The following is a 15,976-nucleotide window of genomic DNA, read 5'->3' as shown; positions in this document are numbered from 1 at the left end:
TATTGTTTCTTTTCCAGGATGTTTTGGTGATCTGCTGCACCCCTGACTGGATCAGTCAAAATCACGTGCTGGCTTCCTGTCGTATGGTCCTCAGAAGCCAGAACATCCTGGGTCTAAATCGAGCTCCTTGTTTGGCCGTCTTCCTGGAGAGGCTGCCCTTGCTGTTGCAGGAGCAGTACAGCTATGAGCGGGTCATTATTGAAACTTGGAAAAAGTTGTTTTTGTGTTGTTTTATGGACCTCAGGAGAGAGGTGAATTTAAATTTCATCTTTTCACGCAGACCCACGTGGCAGCCGGTGACCAGCTAGTCCACAGTGCCTTCCTGCAGAGCCTGGCCTCTTTGACTGTCGGACTGTCCTTAGAGAAACACCTGTGCCATTACCCACGCCCTCCTCACCACACAAGTCCTGATGTCCACTCTTGCCCGTCAGAGTGGAGCTGGCTCGCCACTTACGCCACTACTGTCCGCAGTGCTGAGGCTATTGCCAGCGGTACCACCTTCCCAGAATCCTTCAGTCTGTCAGAGCTCCAGGAGGGGGACATCATTGAAAACACCAAGGCACTAGTGAGTGTTGTTCTATTTCATTAATACTGAATGAATTACTCCGTACAGGTAAGTAAGCTACATTGCTTTAATTGTTAGCCGATGCTAGGAGCTTGCGGCTCGCTGAGCTTGTACGTGTTTTCGCCGCATGTTATGTTACACGTTGCATTGTTTGACGTTTCGGTGGGTTGTAGCGGCAGTAGATAAACACGCCATTAGGTGGACAGTGTATATATATATACAGTATATATACAGTATATATATATATATATATATATATATATATATATATATATATATATATATATATATATATATATTTTTTTTTTTTTTTTTTTTTTTCTCACTCTCTTGTCTCTCAAGACACACTCCGGTTGCGTTTGTACCTTATTGTTGTTTGGGGGTGCAGCACAGTGTTTCCTCTGTGACTATCTTGGTAATTGTGCAGCATAGTGTCAACCATGTTCATTTTTTGTTCGTTTTTTCTGGAAGCTGTCCCACTTTATGAGATGTTGAGCTTGTCTGTCTGTATCTCTTGTATGGCCCCCCTCCAAACGGAGGACGGCCACGATCAGTGTGCGGGAGACCTGCTCAGTGGCCATGGTTCTGCGGTTCCTGCAGTCGATATTGGACGCAGGCAGATGTGCGTCAACCCTGAGGGTATATGCAGCGGCCATTTCGCAGGACATGCCAGAGTGAACGACCAGACAGTGGGGTCATATTATCTGGTTAGTCAGTTTTTGAAGGGCGCACAGAGGCGTAGGCCATCCAGGGTCACTGTAGTGCCGTCATGGGACTTGACCTTGGTTTTGAGGTCAGTGTGTTGGCCCCCGTTCGAGCCCATAGGAGGGGCAGAACTCAGGTGGGTGTCTGCAAAGGCTGCATTTCTGCTGGCGATCACATCGGCGAAGCGAGTGGGGGAGCTCCACGCCCTGTCAGTGAGCCAGATGTGTATGCGTTGGTATCCGGATGGTTTGGGGGTTAGACTCCTACCCAATCCCTCCTTCCTGCCAAAGAGGGGGCCTTCCTCACATGTAAGTCAGCTAATTGAGTTGGCAGCGTCCAATCCACCAAGCTCATCACAGCAAGCAACAGTGCTGTCAGAGCAACTTTGCCCTGTTCGGGCTCTCAAGGCATATGTGGCTGCTACAGCCCCTCTTCGTAAATCTGACAAACTGTTCGTTTGTTATGGGGGTTGTAGGAAAGGTCAGCCTCTGTCAAAACAGAGGCTTTCTAGGTGGATTGTTGAGGTGATTTTACATGCTTATAGATCGCAGGGCCTACCTGCGCCTAGTAACGTGCGGGGCCACTCTACTCGGAGTGTGTCCACATCATAGGCAGCCTTGAAGCGGGTTCCTCTTCAAGACATCTGTGCTGCTGCTAGCTGGTCTTCATCGTGCACATTTGCTCGATTCCACAGAGTGAATGTTGCTGCTCCTTATCCTGTGGCAACGGCTGTCCTGTCGACAGCTTCAGGCCCCTAGTTGGTCAGTATCTTCATGACCTTTTGGTATTAGTCATCCAGTGCTTAAAGTACCGGCCTCTGGCGGTCAGTAAGAATAAAATAGAACGAGAGTTACGTATGTAACTACGGTTCTATGAATTCTGGATGACTGCCAGAGTTCTCTGTCACTCGGATCTCTGTTTGCGAGAGAGAAGAGAAGAGAGAATTTTTGCAAGAAGATCCAGTTGGAACAGATCCTCTGGTGACACCGGAACTTATAGATGTTCCCGGGTCATTCAGGGGTCACTGGTGACTTTGTTGGTATAACTACTCGACCTGCGCATGCACGAGATGGAATATCCAGTGCTTAAAGCACCGCCTCTGGCGCTCATCCAGAATTCATAGAACTGTAGTTACATACGTAACTCTCGATAATTGTCTTTGTGATATTGTTTATAAAGGAAATGATGAATACAATATTCACACGTTTCCCAAATGTAGACATCTGTAAAGAGACTTCTTTCTCTTCTAGGACAACAGTAAGTGGAGCTTCAGGATGGATGAACAGTTGATGTCGTGGGCCACCACCAGACCCGAGGTAACAGCTTAACCCTCTTGAACCAGTACACAATACACACAATAAAGATTAATTCTTTAAGGGTGCTTTCAGACTTGTAACTCAGTTTATTTGGTCTGGACAAAGGGAAAAAATGTTGCATTTTGGTTCTGATCAGGTTCTTGTTCAAAGTGACTTTAAAACACAAACCAAGAGGAGTAAACATGAAATTATACAGACTGATGGATTTTTTTGTCATCACGAACCACATGGGAAAATAAAATTCTGGTGTCTGACAGAAGTTTATGCGGCACTTTAATACTTCTGATGTATTTTGTATGATTTTAGTCTTTGTTCTAACAAAGAAATAACTGATTTTAAGTATTGTTTGGCTGCAAATTGAACGGGTAGAGACACAATAATGATTCGGAGCTCATTACTGTGGGATCGCTGTTACACAGTATTAATATGGTAAAATATCAGTGGTTACGCACCATAAATTCAATTTCTGGTGAATGTTATAATAGATTATAATTTCTGTATCACCTGCTGTGTGTCCTAGGACTGGCAGCTGGGGGGTAAGAGTGAGGTGTACTTGTGGGGGAACGGACGTTACGGACAGTTGGCAGGAATGGGAACTAACCTCATGATGCCGACTCTTGCACCCTCTCTGTTACAGACACAACAGGTAGTAACATTTTCCTTATTTGGCACAGACTTTGCCCTTCATTGCTACTATTTTCTCATTTTCCCTCCCCGTGGGTGTTTTTCCATTGTCATTCAGGTCGTGTGTGGACAGAACTGTTCCTTCCTGGTCCAGTCTAATGGGACAGTACTGGCTGTAGGAGAAGGACAATATGGCAGACTGGGACAGGGGAATTCTGATGACCTCTATATCCCCACCATCATCTCTGCTTTCCAAGGTACAGTTTTCATCTAAGGACTAAGAACCCAATCTGAGCTGTTTTGCTTCAATGTTTTTATCCAGATAGGGGAGATAATGTTTATGTATGTTGTATGACCGACTTGTTTCTATTTAAGTTTTAGAAGTTGAGCTTTACTGACTGTTTGATGTGTGGGCAGGTTATGTGGTGACTCAGCTAGTGACGTCCTGTGGATCCGATGGACACTCCATGGCTCTGACTGAGACTGGGGAGGTGTTCAGTTGGGGAGACGGAGATTTTGGAAAACTGGGCCACGGCAACAGTGAAAGGCAGAGGAGACCCAAACAAATAGAGGCCTTACAAGGAGAGGAGGTCATTCAGGTAGAGATAAAGCTGCTCTGTCAGATAAAACTCCTTTTGTATATGAATCAAAAAGAACTGAAATTGAAGTGTTGGTAAAACTATTTAGACTATTGATCTCTACATTTTCTGAAACTTCCATATGGGTTTTTTTTTGCTTTCTCTTCCCAGCTTGCTTGTGGTTTCCGGCATTCTGCTGTGGTGACAGCAGATGGGAAACTGTTCACCTTCGGCAGTGGTGAATCTGGTCGTCTGGGTCAAAGGTCAACATCCAACAAGATGCTGCCTGAAAGGGTGGCAGCCCTCGAGGGATATCATGTGGCACAGGTGAGAAACAGACTGTTTGATGGTGATGAAGTCTCCACAGTGAAATTATATAAAAAAAAAAAATTTAAGACAGATATAAGTCAGCAAAGCTCACCTTCTTTACCTTTCTCAGGTGTCGTGTGGTCTCAACCACACACTAGTGGTGTCCCTTGATGGCATGGTCGTGTGGGCGTTTGGAGATGGGGATTACGGCAAATTGGGAACAGGTTCCTCTACAGCAAAATACTACCCTCAGGTAAGTTCAAAGGCTCAAATTCAGGAATCTTTTAAAGGCAAAATGCAGATTTTCATCACCTGTTTGCTTCGCTGGAAAATGCAACAGAGAATACCAAAAATCATGCTTATTATTCCCTCTTTTGTATCCATTGCTTTAAGTATTTATTCACATATTTTCATAAAATGAAATGAAACGTTATTTTTTGCTGTCTCTATTTTCAGAAAGTGGAGCAGCTTTGCAACAAGGGAATTAAGAAGGTCAGCTGTGGAGCTCAGTTCTCGGTGGCGTTGGCCTGCGATGGACATGTTTACACATTTGGACAAGGTACGTTTTAACGTTGAAAGTGCATTGTGAAAATGTTATATTTTGTCTTAATTTTTTTATTTTTATAAAAACCTGCAGTTTCTTGTGTCATTGTCACTACAAAAATACACATACTTAATTATGTTTATTAAAATAAAACATAGTTATTTTTAATATGAAGTATGTCTACCCATGTTTAGTTTTGATATTTGTTATTTATCTTGGTTATTATCAGTTTTTTATATTATTATCTCTATTTGTCTATTTATGTACATATTTTCATGTTAAATTGTTCACATATATAAGACCTAAATATTGTAAAAAAAAATAAATAAACAAACACACATGAAGATGTAATATATTTTTTTATCTAAAAAGTGGAGTAAAAACATGGATTGTCTTTTTTATACTAATACTTAGAGTCACATTGGATATTTCAGATTATTAAAAGTGATTTGTTTCATCAAATACAAAATTTCTACTTGATACTTACCTTCAGTGATCTTTTCTAAATCATTTTACCATCTGACTTGGCACAATAACCGTGTGTTCAGACCGGACGCGTAGCGAATTTTCGCGTCGTGGTAGTTGAATTTAACTCGCGTCACTCGCGCGAGTAAATAACTCGCGAATTTTCGCCCAAGAGACTATTTAGCGCCAAATAATTCCCTCCATTTCATTCTGTCATCAACCATGGCTGACATTACAAGCATAGCGTCCCTGTACCTGCTCTGGAAGTCCGAGATACGTCGGAAAACACGCCGTCGTGTCTGGGTGAGTGACATCATCCGGAGGCGCACTCAGCACGGAGAGAGGACCGCAGAGTACTTCAACCTTTTTCCCTCCTGCCGACCCACTCCTCCTTCCTGCCTCTTTTCTCCTCTCTCTCATGTATGTATCTCGGACACTGTCATCCAGAATCTCAACGCTGATAGGCTGTCCCGACACAGCGTCACGCGAATATTTCACCAAAGTTGAATTTATTGAACTCATGCGAATTCGCGTTGTTTCATTCGCGCCGCGACATTCGCGTCATTTGCGTCGCCGGCAAAAATTTGCGTCTATTCGCCTGTTTGCATTGACTTTGTATGTAATCTTGTCGCACGAAATATTCGCTACGCGTCCGGTCTGAACACACCGTAAGAGTTGCATGCAGGGTTTTTTATTTTATTTTCTTGTTTATTTTTGAGCAGACTTGTATATGCTATTGTATTATTTGGCTTCCTTCTATTCTTCCTTTAGAGCGTCTGATCGGCCTGCCGGACTCCATGCTGAAGAATAAATCGAGCCCTCAGGTGGTGCCGTCTCTGGAGGGGCTGTTCATCGAAGACATAGCTGTGGGCTGTGAACATGTGCTCGCCCTGTCCTCCACTGGAGACGTCTACGCCTGGGGCTTCAACAGTGCGGGACAGGTAGCCAACATCCTCTGTTATAAAATTACACACTTTGACAATCTCAAGTTTGCATACATTTCACTTCACAGGCTCTGCCGTCTTTTATGTGTGTGTTCCAGCTTGGCCTTGGACACTCCAACCCAGTGAAGGAACCCACGCTCATAACAAGCCTCCAGGGTAAAAACATCAGACAGATCTCTGCTGGCCGCTGCCACAGCGCAGCATGGACCACCCCCTCTACCTCGATGAAAAACTCAGGTACACACACAGTCCTGCACTACATGTACACAGACATAATGCACTTTGCATGAAAGAGAACAGACTTAGGACTTTGCTACCTTCATCTCCAGGTGGCTCTGGAAGTTTCCAGATAGGCCTTCCCCAGTCAGTCCCTCCCCAGTACAACACTTTGAAAGACTGCAGCCCTGATGTCCTCAGCATGCGCCTCAGGATCCTCTACCACTTTTCTGATCTCATGTACAAATCCTGGAGGCTGCTCAACCTGGACGCCAAGAATCCGGTAATCTTTGATCCCATTTCCTGCCCTTTTTAACATGTTTAAAGAACAGATTCCTGCTAGTAACTTGCACCTGCTGCTTGTTTGTCTTCTCTTTGCCTCACTATCATATTTTTCATTGTGATGCTTCATTAATGCCCCCCTTTCCTCTCCCCTTACAGGTGTCCACATCACGCTATAGTTCAGGGACAACAGCCATCATTAGAGGTGATCTCAGAGGTCTTCTATCACCCAAGGTCAACACGCTGCCTCTAGTACGCTCCATTGGCAGAACAATGACGCAGGGCAAAACATATGGGCCACAGATCACTGTGAAACGGATTTCCACAAGGTAAGGATGACCATCAGTTCACCTTCAGGTGTCAGCTAGTGGAAAAACATAAATAAAAATAATGGCTGCGTTTGTAACAGGCCTGCAGGGCTTATTTACATTACAGGACAAGTGTCTGTTCTTTGTAGCGCAATTTGCAGTTTGTTTTTTATCTGATAGTAAAAAAAAATCTTTTTTTTTATTATGTTTAAACTTGCTATTTCTGCACAGTTGCCTTGACTACACTAATGTTATTAGTATTATACTAGTTGTAGAAATAAATTGCAGTGGTGCTACATCTGATGTAATTTCCAGTACCTCCAAAGTGTTGTCCAAAAGTCAAAATTAAGTGAAGAAATCAAGATTAAATAATTTCCAAAATTCACACATTTTCGTCCCACAAAATATTCAATTTCATTCCATAATTGTAGGTATTTAGTCTTTCAAAAACAGTGTTTTCATTGTGTTTAAAAAAAAATTTTTAAACACAAAGGTAGGCAAGCATTTGTATTCATGAGGCGGTCCAGCAGCAAAATGATGAGTAATATTAATTAAAGAAAGTTTATGTAATAAAAAATAACAAGACAAATTAAAATTTGAATAATGTGATTAAATGAGTTCAGATCAGAAGCTCAATAGAAGCTTCACATGAAAACATTGTTTTGATTCAGTACAGCCATAATCAAAACTCTGATTGATGTCCCCTCCCTTATTCTCCCACAGAGGGCGTTCGAGCAAGCCCATCTTTGTGCAGATTGCAAAGCAAGTGGTGAGTCTGAATCCTCTGGATCTGCGGCTTCCATCAAGAGCCTGGAAGGTCAAGCTTGTCGGAGAGGGAGCTGACGATGCCGGAGGAGTGTTTGATGACACCATCACGGAGATGTGCCAGGTAGGATGAAAACCACACGGAGGAGGTCTAAGGGCAACAGTGAATAAATGCAGGCTGCAATATTCTAGGCTGTTCTTAAACTGACAGATTAAACTGTGTGTTCACCAGGAGCTGCAGTCTGGTGTTGTGGAACTTCTGATTCATACTCCCAACAGCTTTGCAGATGTGGGCAGCAACACTGACAGGTGCACATTGTGTTAGTCACAAACAGAAACAGTACCTTTTAAAGAACAGAAAACATAAAAAACTATCTTTCTTTTTGGCTTCTTCACAGGTTCCTGTTGAACCCAGCGGCACTCTCCGAGGATCACATGGTCCAGTTTCGCTTCCTGGGCATTCTCATGGCCGTGGCTATCCGCACCAAGAAACCTCTGGACTTACATCTAGCTCCTTGGGTGTGGAAACAGCTCTGCTCTATGCCTTTGGGAGGACCCGACCTGGAAGAGGTGGACCTGCTCACCTACCGCACCCTCCAAGGCATCCTTCACCTGGAGAACAGTGGAATCACAGAGGATAATTTCCATGTGGTGAGATGTGAATTACTACCTTTTCATTCATTATCACTTCCTTTTTCTATGCTAACCTTTCTTCTTGTTTTTTCTTCATTTCTCCCTCTAAAGATGATCCCACTGGACTCGTTTATGGCCCACAGTGCAGATGGAAGGCTGGTACCTATCGTTCCTGGAGGTCAAAACATCTCTCTGACCTTTGCTAACCGCACTGAATATGTGGAGAGAGCTCTGGACTACAGGCTGCATGAAATGGATTCACAGGTTTGAAGGATTGAACTGTAGGAGAATTATATTGGTGTTTTTAGCAGACCTGTTAAGATTAAAAGCTAAGCATGCACTGTACGTCTCAGCCAGCTTTATTGGATGTCATTTACTGTGCAGTGTACAGGTGGGAGTATAGAGCGATCCTGCTAGGATAAACTGCCTCCAACTGGCCATTTGAATTCATTTCTAACATGTCAGAAGTTTTGATCAGCAGCCAGAACAGTCCACAGATGATCCACAGTTATTTTCGATTTTTTCTATTTGGCATTTAAAGATCAGACTGTGAGCACATGAGTTGTTCAAAAGAAAACAATAGACAATTAAAGACAGGTTGGACTTCAAGAAGCAGGAATGGATTTTTTTCTCTATTTTCTGGCATTTTATACACTTAGAAAAAAAAATGGCAGATTAATCAATGTTGAAAATATTAATTAGTTACAGCCCTAAATTAAACAATATTTCTAAAGCCATACACTGTATACCAAGCTTAACCTGTAAGCATACATATACTTTCTTTAGGAACCAAATTAACTTTAAACAAATTTCTTTCAATAAAATTCAACAAACAAACCCACACATACAATCTTCCTGTACAATAAACACTTTGGTGTGGATTCCTCTCTACTCTATCTGAAACTCATCCATTTTAAACACAGAGTCTGCCCACCAGTTTCCATTAGTGCTCACTACACAGACTGTTGTGCTGCTGTTGTTCCCTTTATCTGGTCCTCAGAAGTATCAAAGCTGACGTTGTTCTGTTGTGTCCAGGTGGCAGCAGTCAGAGAGGGCATGTCCACCATCATCCCCGTGCCCCTCCTCTCCCTGCTGACAGCGCAGCAGGTGGAGCAGCTGGTCTGCGGCCTGCCAGAGGTGTCCGTCGAGATGCTGAAGAAGCTGGTGCGCTACCGTGACATCACAGAGAGCCACCAGCTTATTGGCTGGTTCTGGCAGAGCCTGGAGGAGTTCACCAATGAGGAGCGAGTGCTTTTCCTACGTTTCGTCTCTGGCCGGTCCAGGTTGCCTTCAAACCCCGCTGACATCACGCAGAAGTTCCAGATCATCAAGGTTGATCGGGTGAGGTCATCACTCACAAAATAACAAACCTGTACATAAAGACATATTAATAGTAGAAACAACCAGTTGTGGAAAAAATATTCAGATCCCTTACTTAAGTAAAAGTATCAATACCACACTGCAGAATTACTCCATTACAAGTAAAAGTCCTGCATTTAAAACCTTAAGTAAAAGTACAAAATATCAGTATCAAAATGTACTTCAAGAATCCAATTTGTTATGCAGAATGGCCCCACTCAGATACATTCTTTATATATTCTAAATGTAATATTGTATTATTATTTTTCATGCATTTATGTAAACAGCATACTGTTGTCCAGGTAGGGCTAATTTAACTACTTAATATAATTGTATGTGGTTTGCTCTATAAACATGCATAACTATTTTAAATAATTTTATAGAATGTATTATTACTTAAATTATTATTATTATTATTATTATTATTAATAATAATAATAATAATAATAATAATAATTATTATTATTATTTTTTCATGTTAAATCGTGACCTGAAAAGTAACCTATGCTGACAGCTAAATCTAGTGTAGTAAAAAGTTCAATATTTGCCCCTAAAATGTAGTGAAGTAGAAGTATAAAGTTACATTTGTGGAAATACTCAAAGTGTGCCTCAAAATTGTACTTCAGTACAGTAGTTACATCCATTGGAAACTAATGGTGGCATTTTATTGGTTAATAAATAATTTAATAATGATTATACCGTAACAAACCAATAAGTCAATAATAAATGCTCAGTTCTGCAGATACAAGTGTTAATTAGTCATTTGTAAAGGGTTATAAGTCTCTCACTTTCTAATAAGCAATCAGAAAAATAAACCTTACTAAATCACCAGCATGCATCAAGTATCAGTCAAGATGTAAATGTTTAAAAAGACATGTTTTAAAGCATGAAAATGCTCTGCTTTAAAAAAAAAAAAAGCGTTTTGTTTCCTTTCCCCCCACAAAAACAGTGATAAAAATTCTTAAAATTACATTTACTGCTTCTCCCTCATTAAAAAAAATCCAGAATTTATGAAGAAGGAAATGTTTTTCATTGTCTTTTCTTATTTTTTCCTTTAATAACTAAACCTCAAAGTACCCTTAAAATTGTACTTAAGTACAGTACTTGAGTAAATGTACTAAGTTACATTCCACCACTGCAAGCAATAATACGAATACGAAAACTTTATTATCCACTGAGTGGAAATTCCTCTTTGGTTTCACCATAGACATGTGTCTCAAATCAAACAGAATAAATAGTAAAACAATAAAGAAAAAACATTTCAAAGAATAGAAAAATATTGCATTGCAGGTGTTTCATGTACAGTATTGGAAAAGATGTATTTGACCAGCCATTTTTTCTTCAATTTCTTGTTCATTGTTCAATAAACATTTCCTCCTTGTTTTTATTTCAGCCTGTCAACGGCCTCCCGACAGCTCAGACTTGCTTCTTCCTGTTCCGCCTGCCCCCGTACACGAGCCAGGCCATCCTCGCTGAGCGTCTGCGGTACTCCATCCACAACTGTCCCTCAATCGACATGGACAACTACATGCTGACCCACAACACCGACCCAGCGGACAGCTCCGACACCGAGGACTGAAGCGTCCAGCTGCGGTCGACCTGGTGATGAATGTATCTTCTCCCATGCCATGCACATTATGCACTGAACACAGATTTTTATTCGCCAAACCTGTAAGGTAGTGTACTGTTTATATGTTGGTTGATTTAAAGATATGTGTAGTTTTGGTTTTCCAACTGTGCAAGTTGTTGTAATTATTGCAGTGCTTACTATGAATCAAAACTACAGGGATACAAAATAAGATTTTTAAAAAAATATAGGTGACAAAGCCACAATAAAGGAGTAAATGTGCCTGTTTGTTTGAAAATATGTAATAATTTAATGACCTGTCCCACACAGACAGTATTATTGTAAAATAAAAGAGTGTTTAAATAAGGATTTTGTTGTATTGTTTTCGAAATCTCTGCATTCAAATAAGAATTCTATTTTTTTTTTTCTGAAAAATATAAACATGAGAAGAATATACATTCACACTGGGAATTGAGTGACTATTATATTAAGCAAGTGCATACAAGAGCTTGCTTGTCTCAGCGGAATTTCAAAAGTTGTGTTTCCATTCAAATGTGAAGCAAATTTTAAGCCAAATTTTATAATCATTTTAAATGATGGTTTTTTTTTCATGTTAAATCTTGACCTGAAAAGTAACAGCTAAATGTAGTAACTTAGAGATCCAAGATGATAATGTGACTACTGATGAAGCAGCACAGCTACTAATAGTACAAATACTAATGGTACTTTGCTATCTGAAGCTTTACCTCAGTCATTAAGAAAGAAAATACAATCTCACTTAATCTACTTTATTTAATTGATTTCACGGTACACACAAGAAAACATTCTAGTAAAGCCTGACAAAAAAGTTTGTTGTTCCTTAATTATATCAAGAAAATATTTCTTTTTTTTACAGCGAATAAAGAGCAGTTAATCTACTGAAAAACTTTCCCATCAGTACGGTATTTATAAAATACTAATACAATTTAACCACAGTTTCATGCACACATGGATTTATGAAATAAGTCGTAAAAATCCAGATCATCATCCTCATGTGGTGACAGGATAAAATCTCCAGTGAATGACGAATAGAACCATTACTCCCAGTTTACCACAGAGGGGCTCTGGTTAGCACGCCCTTCCAGTGGTGGGATTCAGCCACCTGCAAGACAGCAGCGCAGTTCATTCAAACAGGAAAAAGAATGACTTGAAGACTGCAGAAACAATGCAGAGACTTGAAGAATACCTGAAAATATAAGTGTTTCCGAGACTGTTGTAGATTGCAATTTTTTTCAGAACATATAGGTGATAATTGAGCTGCAATGATTGTAAATGAGATTAAAATGTGTTTTTATTGTTTGACTCACCTGCATTCTCTTATGAAGAAACCTCAACTTCTGGTTGAGACTGTCAATCTCCTGAGATAGGACAGAGAGGCCATGGTCAAGTGGATGTAGAGATGAATACAGTATGAACGTAAAATAGTGGTTTAATGATAACACACACTAATACCTGGCTTAGTTTTTCATTGCGCCTGAGTTTGATCTGAGGCAGCAACTCCTCCAGTCTCTGAATCTGTAAAACAGGATTATATATAGAGTTTTTCTAGATTGTATATATTTTTCATATTTCTTGTTAATGTTGCTTGTTAACTATTTATTGTTATTTTATTGATGCTTCTTTCTGTTTTTGCAATACATTTTGCTGTGTGATTCACCTGCCTCCCTGCTGACTCTGCAGGTGAACTTCTGTCTGCTGTTCTGCTGCTGTTGCAGATTTCTCTCGCTTTCTACTCAAGTTTATTTTATGCTTTGTTTTGTATCTTACAACACACCCACACCCACACATCTATCACTCATGTACACTTACACAACAGACATCCACACTTCACATCTTAATTATCCTTAATTGGCACTTTCTTTTGTTATGGTGTGTCTCCTGTCGGTTTTATTTTTTGGATCTACCCCAAATTTAAAAAAATATGTGTCTGAAGGAAAACTACTTCCACCTTACCAGAGATGATGCATTATTCTTTTATTCTCAGCTGCTCATTATAACATTAAAACATACTGAATGGCTATTTCAAAAGGTAATGTATTATTGTGAAGCAGCCCTGCTGAATAAATGTAAATTAACCATTCATGCTGTATAATAACCAAACCACTAGGCATTGTATAAGCGCTATGTGGTTACTGTGTCTTACCCTCCTGTCAATAGTCTGCAGCCTGGTCTTCATGCTCTTGTTGATCACAGTCATGGGAACAGTTCTGGGCTTTGGACACACTGGGAACAGCAACATCGCAATCATTACAGATTTTAAAAACTTTCCTTTTTTTATTCCACTTGTGTAAGGAATGGATATGGCTAATAACTGATCATGCACAAGTAATGACGTTAAATGTTTTTTTTAAAAACATTGAAGAGAATACAGGCGAATCCGCTCTTACCATGCTGAAAAGTCTTGACGACCTCAAGAACATAAGGCCTGTAATGACCAAAAAACCCCAATGTTGACATTAATAAGTGCTTTATAAATGGAGTATGAACAGAGTAAATGTAAAAGATTACAGGACAAATTGTCTCCTTACACGTGCTTGCTGTTAGCAGGGATTGAGCTGTTCAGAGGGATTAGACAGCCACGGTGGTTTCTTATCTGTAAACAGACCAATTTGACAATTTTAGCCTGTTTTTGTAAGTAAAAACAGCCCCCCCCCCTTCTATTCAACAATATTCTGTAGATGTATGCATTTCCTAGAAAAATTCAGAAAAAGAGCTGCATCTCTTACATGAGGGCAAAAGAGTAAATGTACCTTGAATATGACTTCAGAGGAGTTCAGCCCGAAGGTAGTGGTGATAATCTAAAAAGAGATGAAATATCAAAAGATATAATATCGAAATATACCACAGAACATACAAGGCAGGTACAAAAAGCAACAGCTGGACTGCACACCTGCGTCATCATGGTGACGTCAGCTGCTGCAGGGATGGACACTTCTCGGAGAGCCACCACTCTGTCGTCTGCAACAGATACAGCACGAGATTATTCCACTTTCTAATGTCGCCCTTTAAAAGGTGTTTATGTATGGTAACTAATGGCATCGTAAATCATCTATTTTAAAAAATCTGCAGGGCATCTGGACAACAACACATTTAAGTGTCAAGTCAAGTAAAAATTTAAAAAATCCAATAAAAAATATTTCCTTTTTCATAAATTCTGGATTTTTCAATGAGGGAGAAACAGTAAATCTGATTTAAATTATTTTAACACTGTTTTTGTGGGGAAGAAAGAATCACAAATTGTTTTTTCAAACCAGATATTTTTATGCATCTTGACTGATACTTGAAGCATGCTGATGGTTAAGTAAGTTTTTTTCTCTGGATAGATGTGACAATGGACATTTATAAGTTGGGTTGCTTTCCCTGTGAACTTGAAGGTGGACTTGTTCATCGACATAGAGAAAATGGGTACGATATGTGAAGCCTTTGAGACCCGATTTTAAAAATATCAAACTGAAGGAACATCTAAAATCCTTATTAAAGAAATACAATGATTTTTTTTTTCTTTAGTAAAAAAGAAAAGTAGAAATTAGCTACAAAAAATGTTGTTTTTTTGTACTATTTTTGTTGTCTCTGGATGTATCTTGTTAAGCTTACTAAATAGAATAGAATACAACTGCCTCAAATGATACAAAATCAGACTAGGAGACTAAATATATATAATATATTATTATTTGTTTTTTCCATTATTATTATTATTATTATTATTATTATTATTATTATTATATTTTATTTGTTTATTTTAATTTGGGCTTTGAACCATATTTTGTATAATATAAACAGCATTAAATATGCACACATTTTATGTTATTTACTTTTTTAAAATTTTATTTTTCCATCTCCTGTCTCACCATTTGTCTTACTGTACCAGAGTATGTAGTAACTATGTGCTCAATATATGACAACAAATGTATGAATGTGAATTTCTATTTTCAATAAAAAGAGAATTAAAAAAAGAATAATAATAAAATCAAGCACAAACCAGCCATTAAGCTGGCAGGAATAATAAACAGGCTTTTAATTCCCTCTTTGTATCACTTAACTAAGCTGTGTGCTGCAGACAGAAACACTCAGCAGTCACAGACAGCTGTTGCTCTCCTCTTTCACCATTTATGGATATTAGGTTCATGACATCAACATCACCTGGCCACATGCTGAAGTCAAAAGTGATATTTCGTGTTTTAATAATGCTGATGAATTTGTACAATGAGCGCATAAACTACATTAAGTCTTTATAAGTGGTTTGTTGCCATGGACACATAGGAACAAGCTGAGCACAACAGAGGCTGCAATAAAAACAAGTATATATAACAAGTGGGAAAACTTACAGAAACCTACGAACCGTTTTTATCAAGTCGTTTCAGAGCGATCCAGGCCTTTGATACACGCGGTGATTTATCAAAACTGACGTTAGTCATTTTATCCGCACGGCAGCACGAGACCCCAGAGTAGCCTACCTGCAACATCCGGTCGTTGACTTTCAAAATAAGTGTTTTGATGCTGCATTTATATCATTACACTACTACTACTACTACTACTACTACTACTAATAATAATAATAATCATAATAATCATAATCATAACGACAACAACAACAATTATAAAATATTTGAGAAAGATATGTATTCACCTTTTTGGTATTTTTGAGACAAAAACAACAGAAAACCAACAAAAAAAAGTCTATGGTCACATGACTTTAGAAACTTGCTTGTACTTTACTTTTGTTTTACAACATGCAACGCAATTGCTACAATTTGTGT

The 15,976-nt window shown here is 39.4% G+C and overlaps 2 protein-coding genes across 3 annotated transcripts in view; one reads left to right on the top strand and one right to left on the bottom strand.

Annotated features, from left to right (window-relative positions):
- LOC131992169 (probable E3 ubiquitin-protein ligase HERC1) overlaps window positions 1–11,593 on the top strand; it is a 51,791-nt gene extending 40,198 nt beyond the window's left edge. Inside the window, exons 62-80 of the mRNA XM_059357644.1 lie at window positions 18–191; window positions 281–565; window positions 2,521–2,586; window positions 3,107–3,232; window positions 3,329–3,467; window positions 3,628–3,809; window positions 3,960–4,115; window positions 4,228–4,350; window positions 4,554–4,656; window positions 5,878–6,047; window positions 6,149–6,287; window positions 6,380–6,549; window positions 6,708–6,877; window positions 7,580–7,745; window positions 7,854–7,930; window positions 8,020–8,272; window positions 8,366–8,518; window positions 9,290–9,595; window positions 11,007–11,593. Coding sequence (XP_059213627.1) covers window positions 18–191; window positions 281–565; window positions 2,521–2,586; window positions 3,107–3,232; window positions 3,329–3,467; window positions 3,628–3,809; window positions 3,960–4,115; window positions 4,228–4,350; window positions 4,554–4,656; window positions 5,878–6,047; window positions 6,149–6,287; window positions 6,380–6,549; window positions 6,708–6,877; window positions 7,580–7,745; window positions 7,854–7,930; window positions 8,020–8,272; window positions 8,366–8,518; window positions 9,290–9,595; window positions 11,007–11,192 — 3,144 coding nt within the window. The 3' untranslated portion in view covers window positions 11,193–11,593. The remainder of the gene's footprint in view (window positions 1–17; window positions 192–280; window positions 566–2,520; window positions 2,587–3,106; window positions 3,233–3,328; window positions 3,468–3,627; window positions 3,810–3,959; window positions 4,116–4,227; window positions 4,351–4,553; window positions 4,657–5,877; window positions 6,048–6,148; window positions 6,288–6,379; window positions 6,550–6,707; window positions 6,878–7,579; window positions 7,746–7,853; window positions 7,931–8,019; window positions 8,273–8,365; window positions 8,519–9,289; window positions 9,596–11,006) is intronic.
- A 505-nt stretch (window positions 11,594–12,098) lies between these two features.
- On the bottom strand, window positions 12,099–15,681 carry si:zfos-1056e6.1 (uncharacterized protein LOC107988029 homolog). 2 transcript variants are annotated; one of them, XM_059357646.1, is made up of 9 exons: window positions 15,559–15,681; window positions 14,110–14,177; window positions 13,970–14,017; window positions 13,748–13,812; window positions 13,607–13,644; window positions 13,363–13,442; window positions 12,672–12,734; window positions 12,527–12,577; window positions 12,099–12,321 (listed from the first exon to the last, which is right to left on the bottom strand). In XM_059357646.1, the coding sequence occupies exons 1-9, from the start codon at window positions 15,632–15,634 to the stop codon at window positions 12,268–12,270; spliced, it is 543 nt and encodes a 180-aa protein (XP_059213629.1). In that variant the 5' UTR covers window positions 15,635–15,681; the 3' UTR covers window positions 12,099–12,267. The 2 variants fall into 2 exon arrangements, with proteins under 2 accessions (XP_059213629.1, XP_059213628.1); XM_059357645.1 differs by lacking the exon at window positions 12,099–12,321 and having other exon boundaries at window positions 12,340–12,577.
- Window positions 15,682–15,976: the final 295 nt, after the last annotated feature.

The sequence above is a fragment of the Centropristis striata genome, chromosome 19, assembly GCF_030273125.1.
Source record: "Centropristis striata isolate RG_2023a ecotype Rhode Island chromosome 19, C.striata_1.0, whole genome shotgun sequence".
Taxonomy (NCBI): domain Eukaryota; kingdom Metazoa; phylum Chordata; class Actinopteri; order Perciformes; family Serranidae; genus Centropristis; species Centropristis striata.
This window is presented reverse-complemented; position numbering and strand designations above follow the sequence as displayed.

Excerpts from the sequence above, each read along its gene's own strand:
- si:zfos-1056e6.1 (XM_059357645.1), bottom strand. The coding sequence starts at position 15,634 with ATGACTAACGTCAGTTTTGATAAATCACCGCGTGTATCAAAGGCCTGG. Across the intron at positions 14,178-15,558 it reads GAAACGACTTGATAAAAACG|ACGACAGAGTGGTGGCTCTC; the intron begins GTTCGTAGGTTT and ends TATCTGTTGCAG. Across the intron at positions 12,735-13,362 it reads TGCAGACTATTGACAGGAGG|ATTCAGAGACTGGAGGAGTT; the intron begins GTAAGACACAGT and ends CCTGTTTTACAG.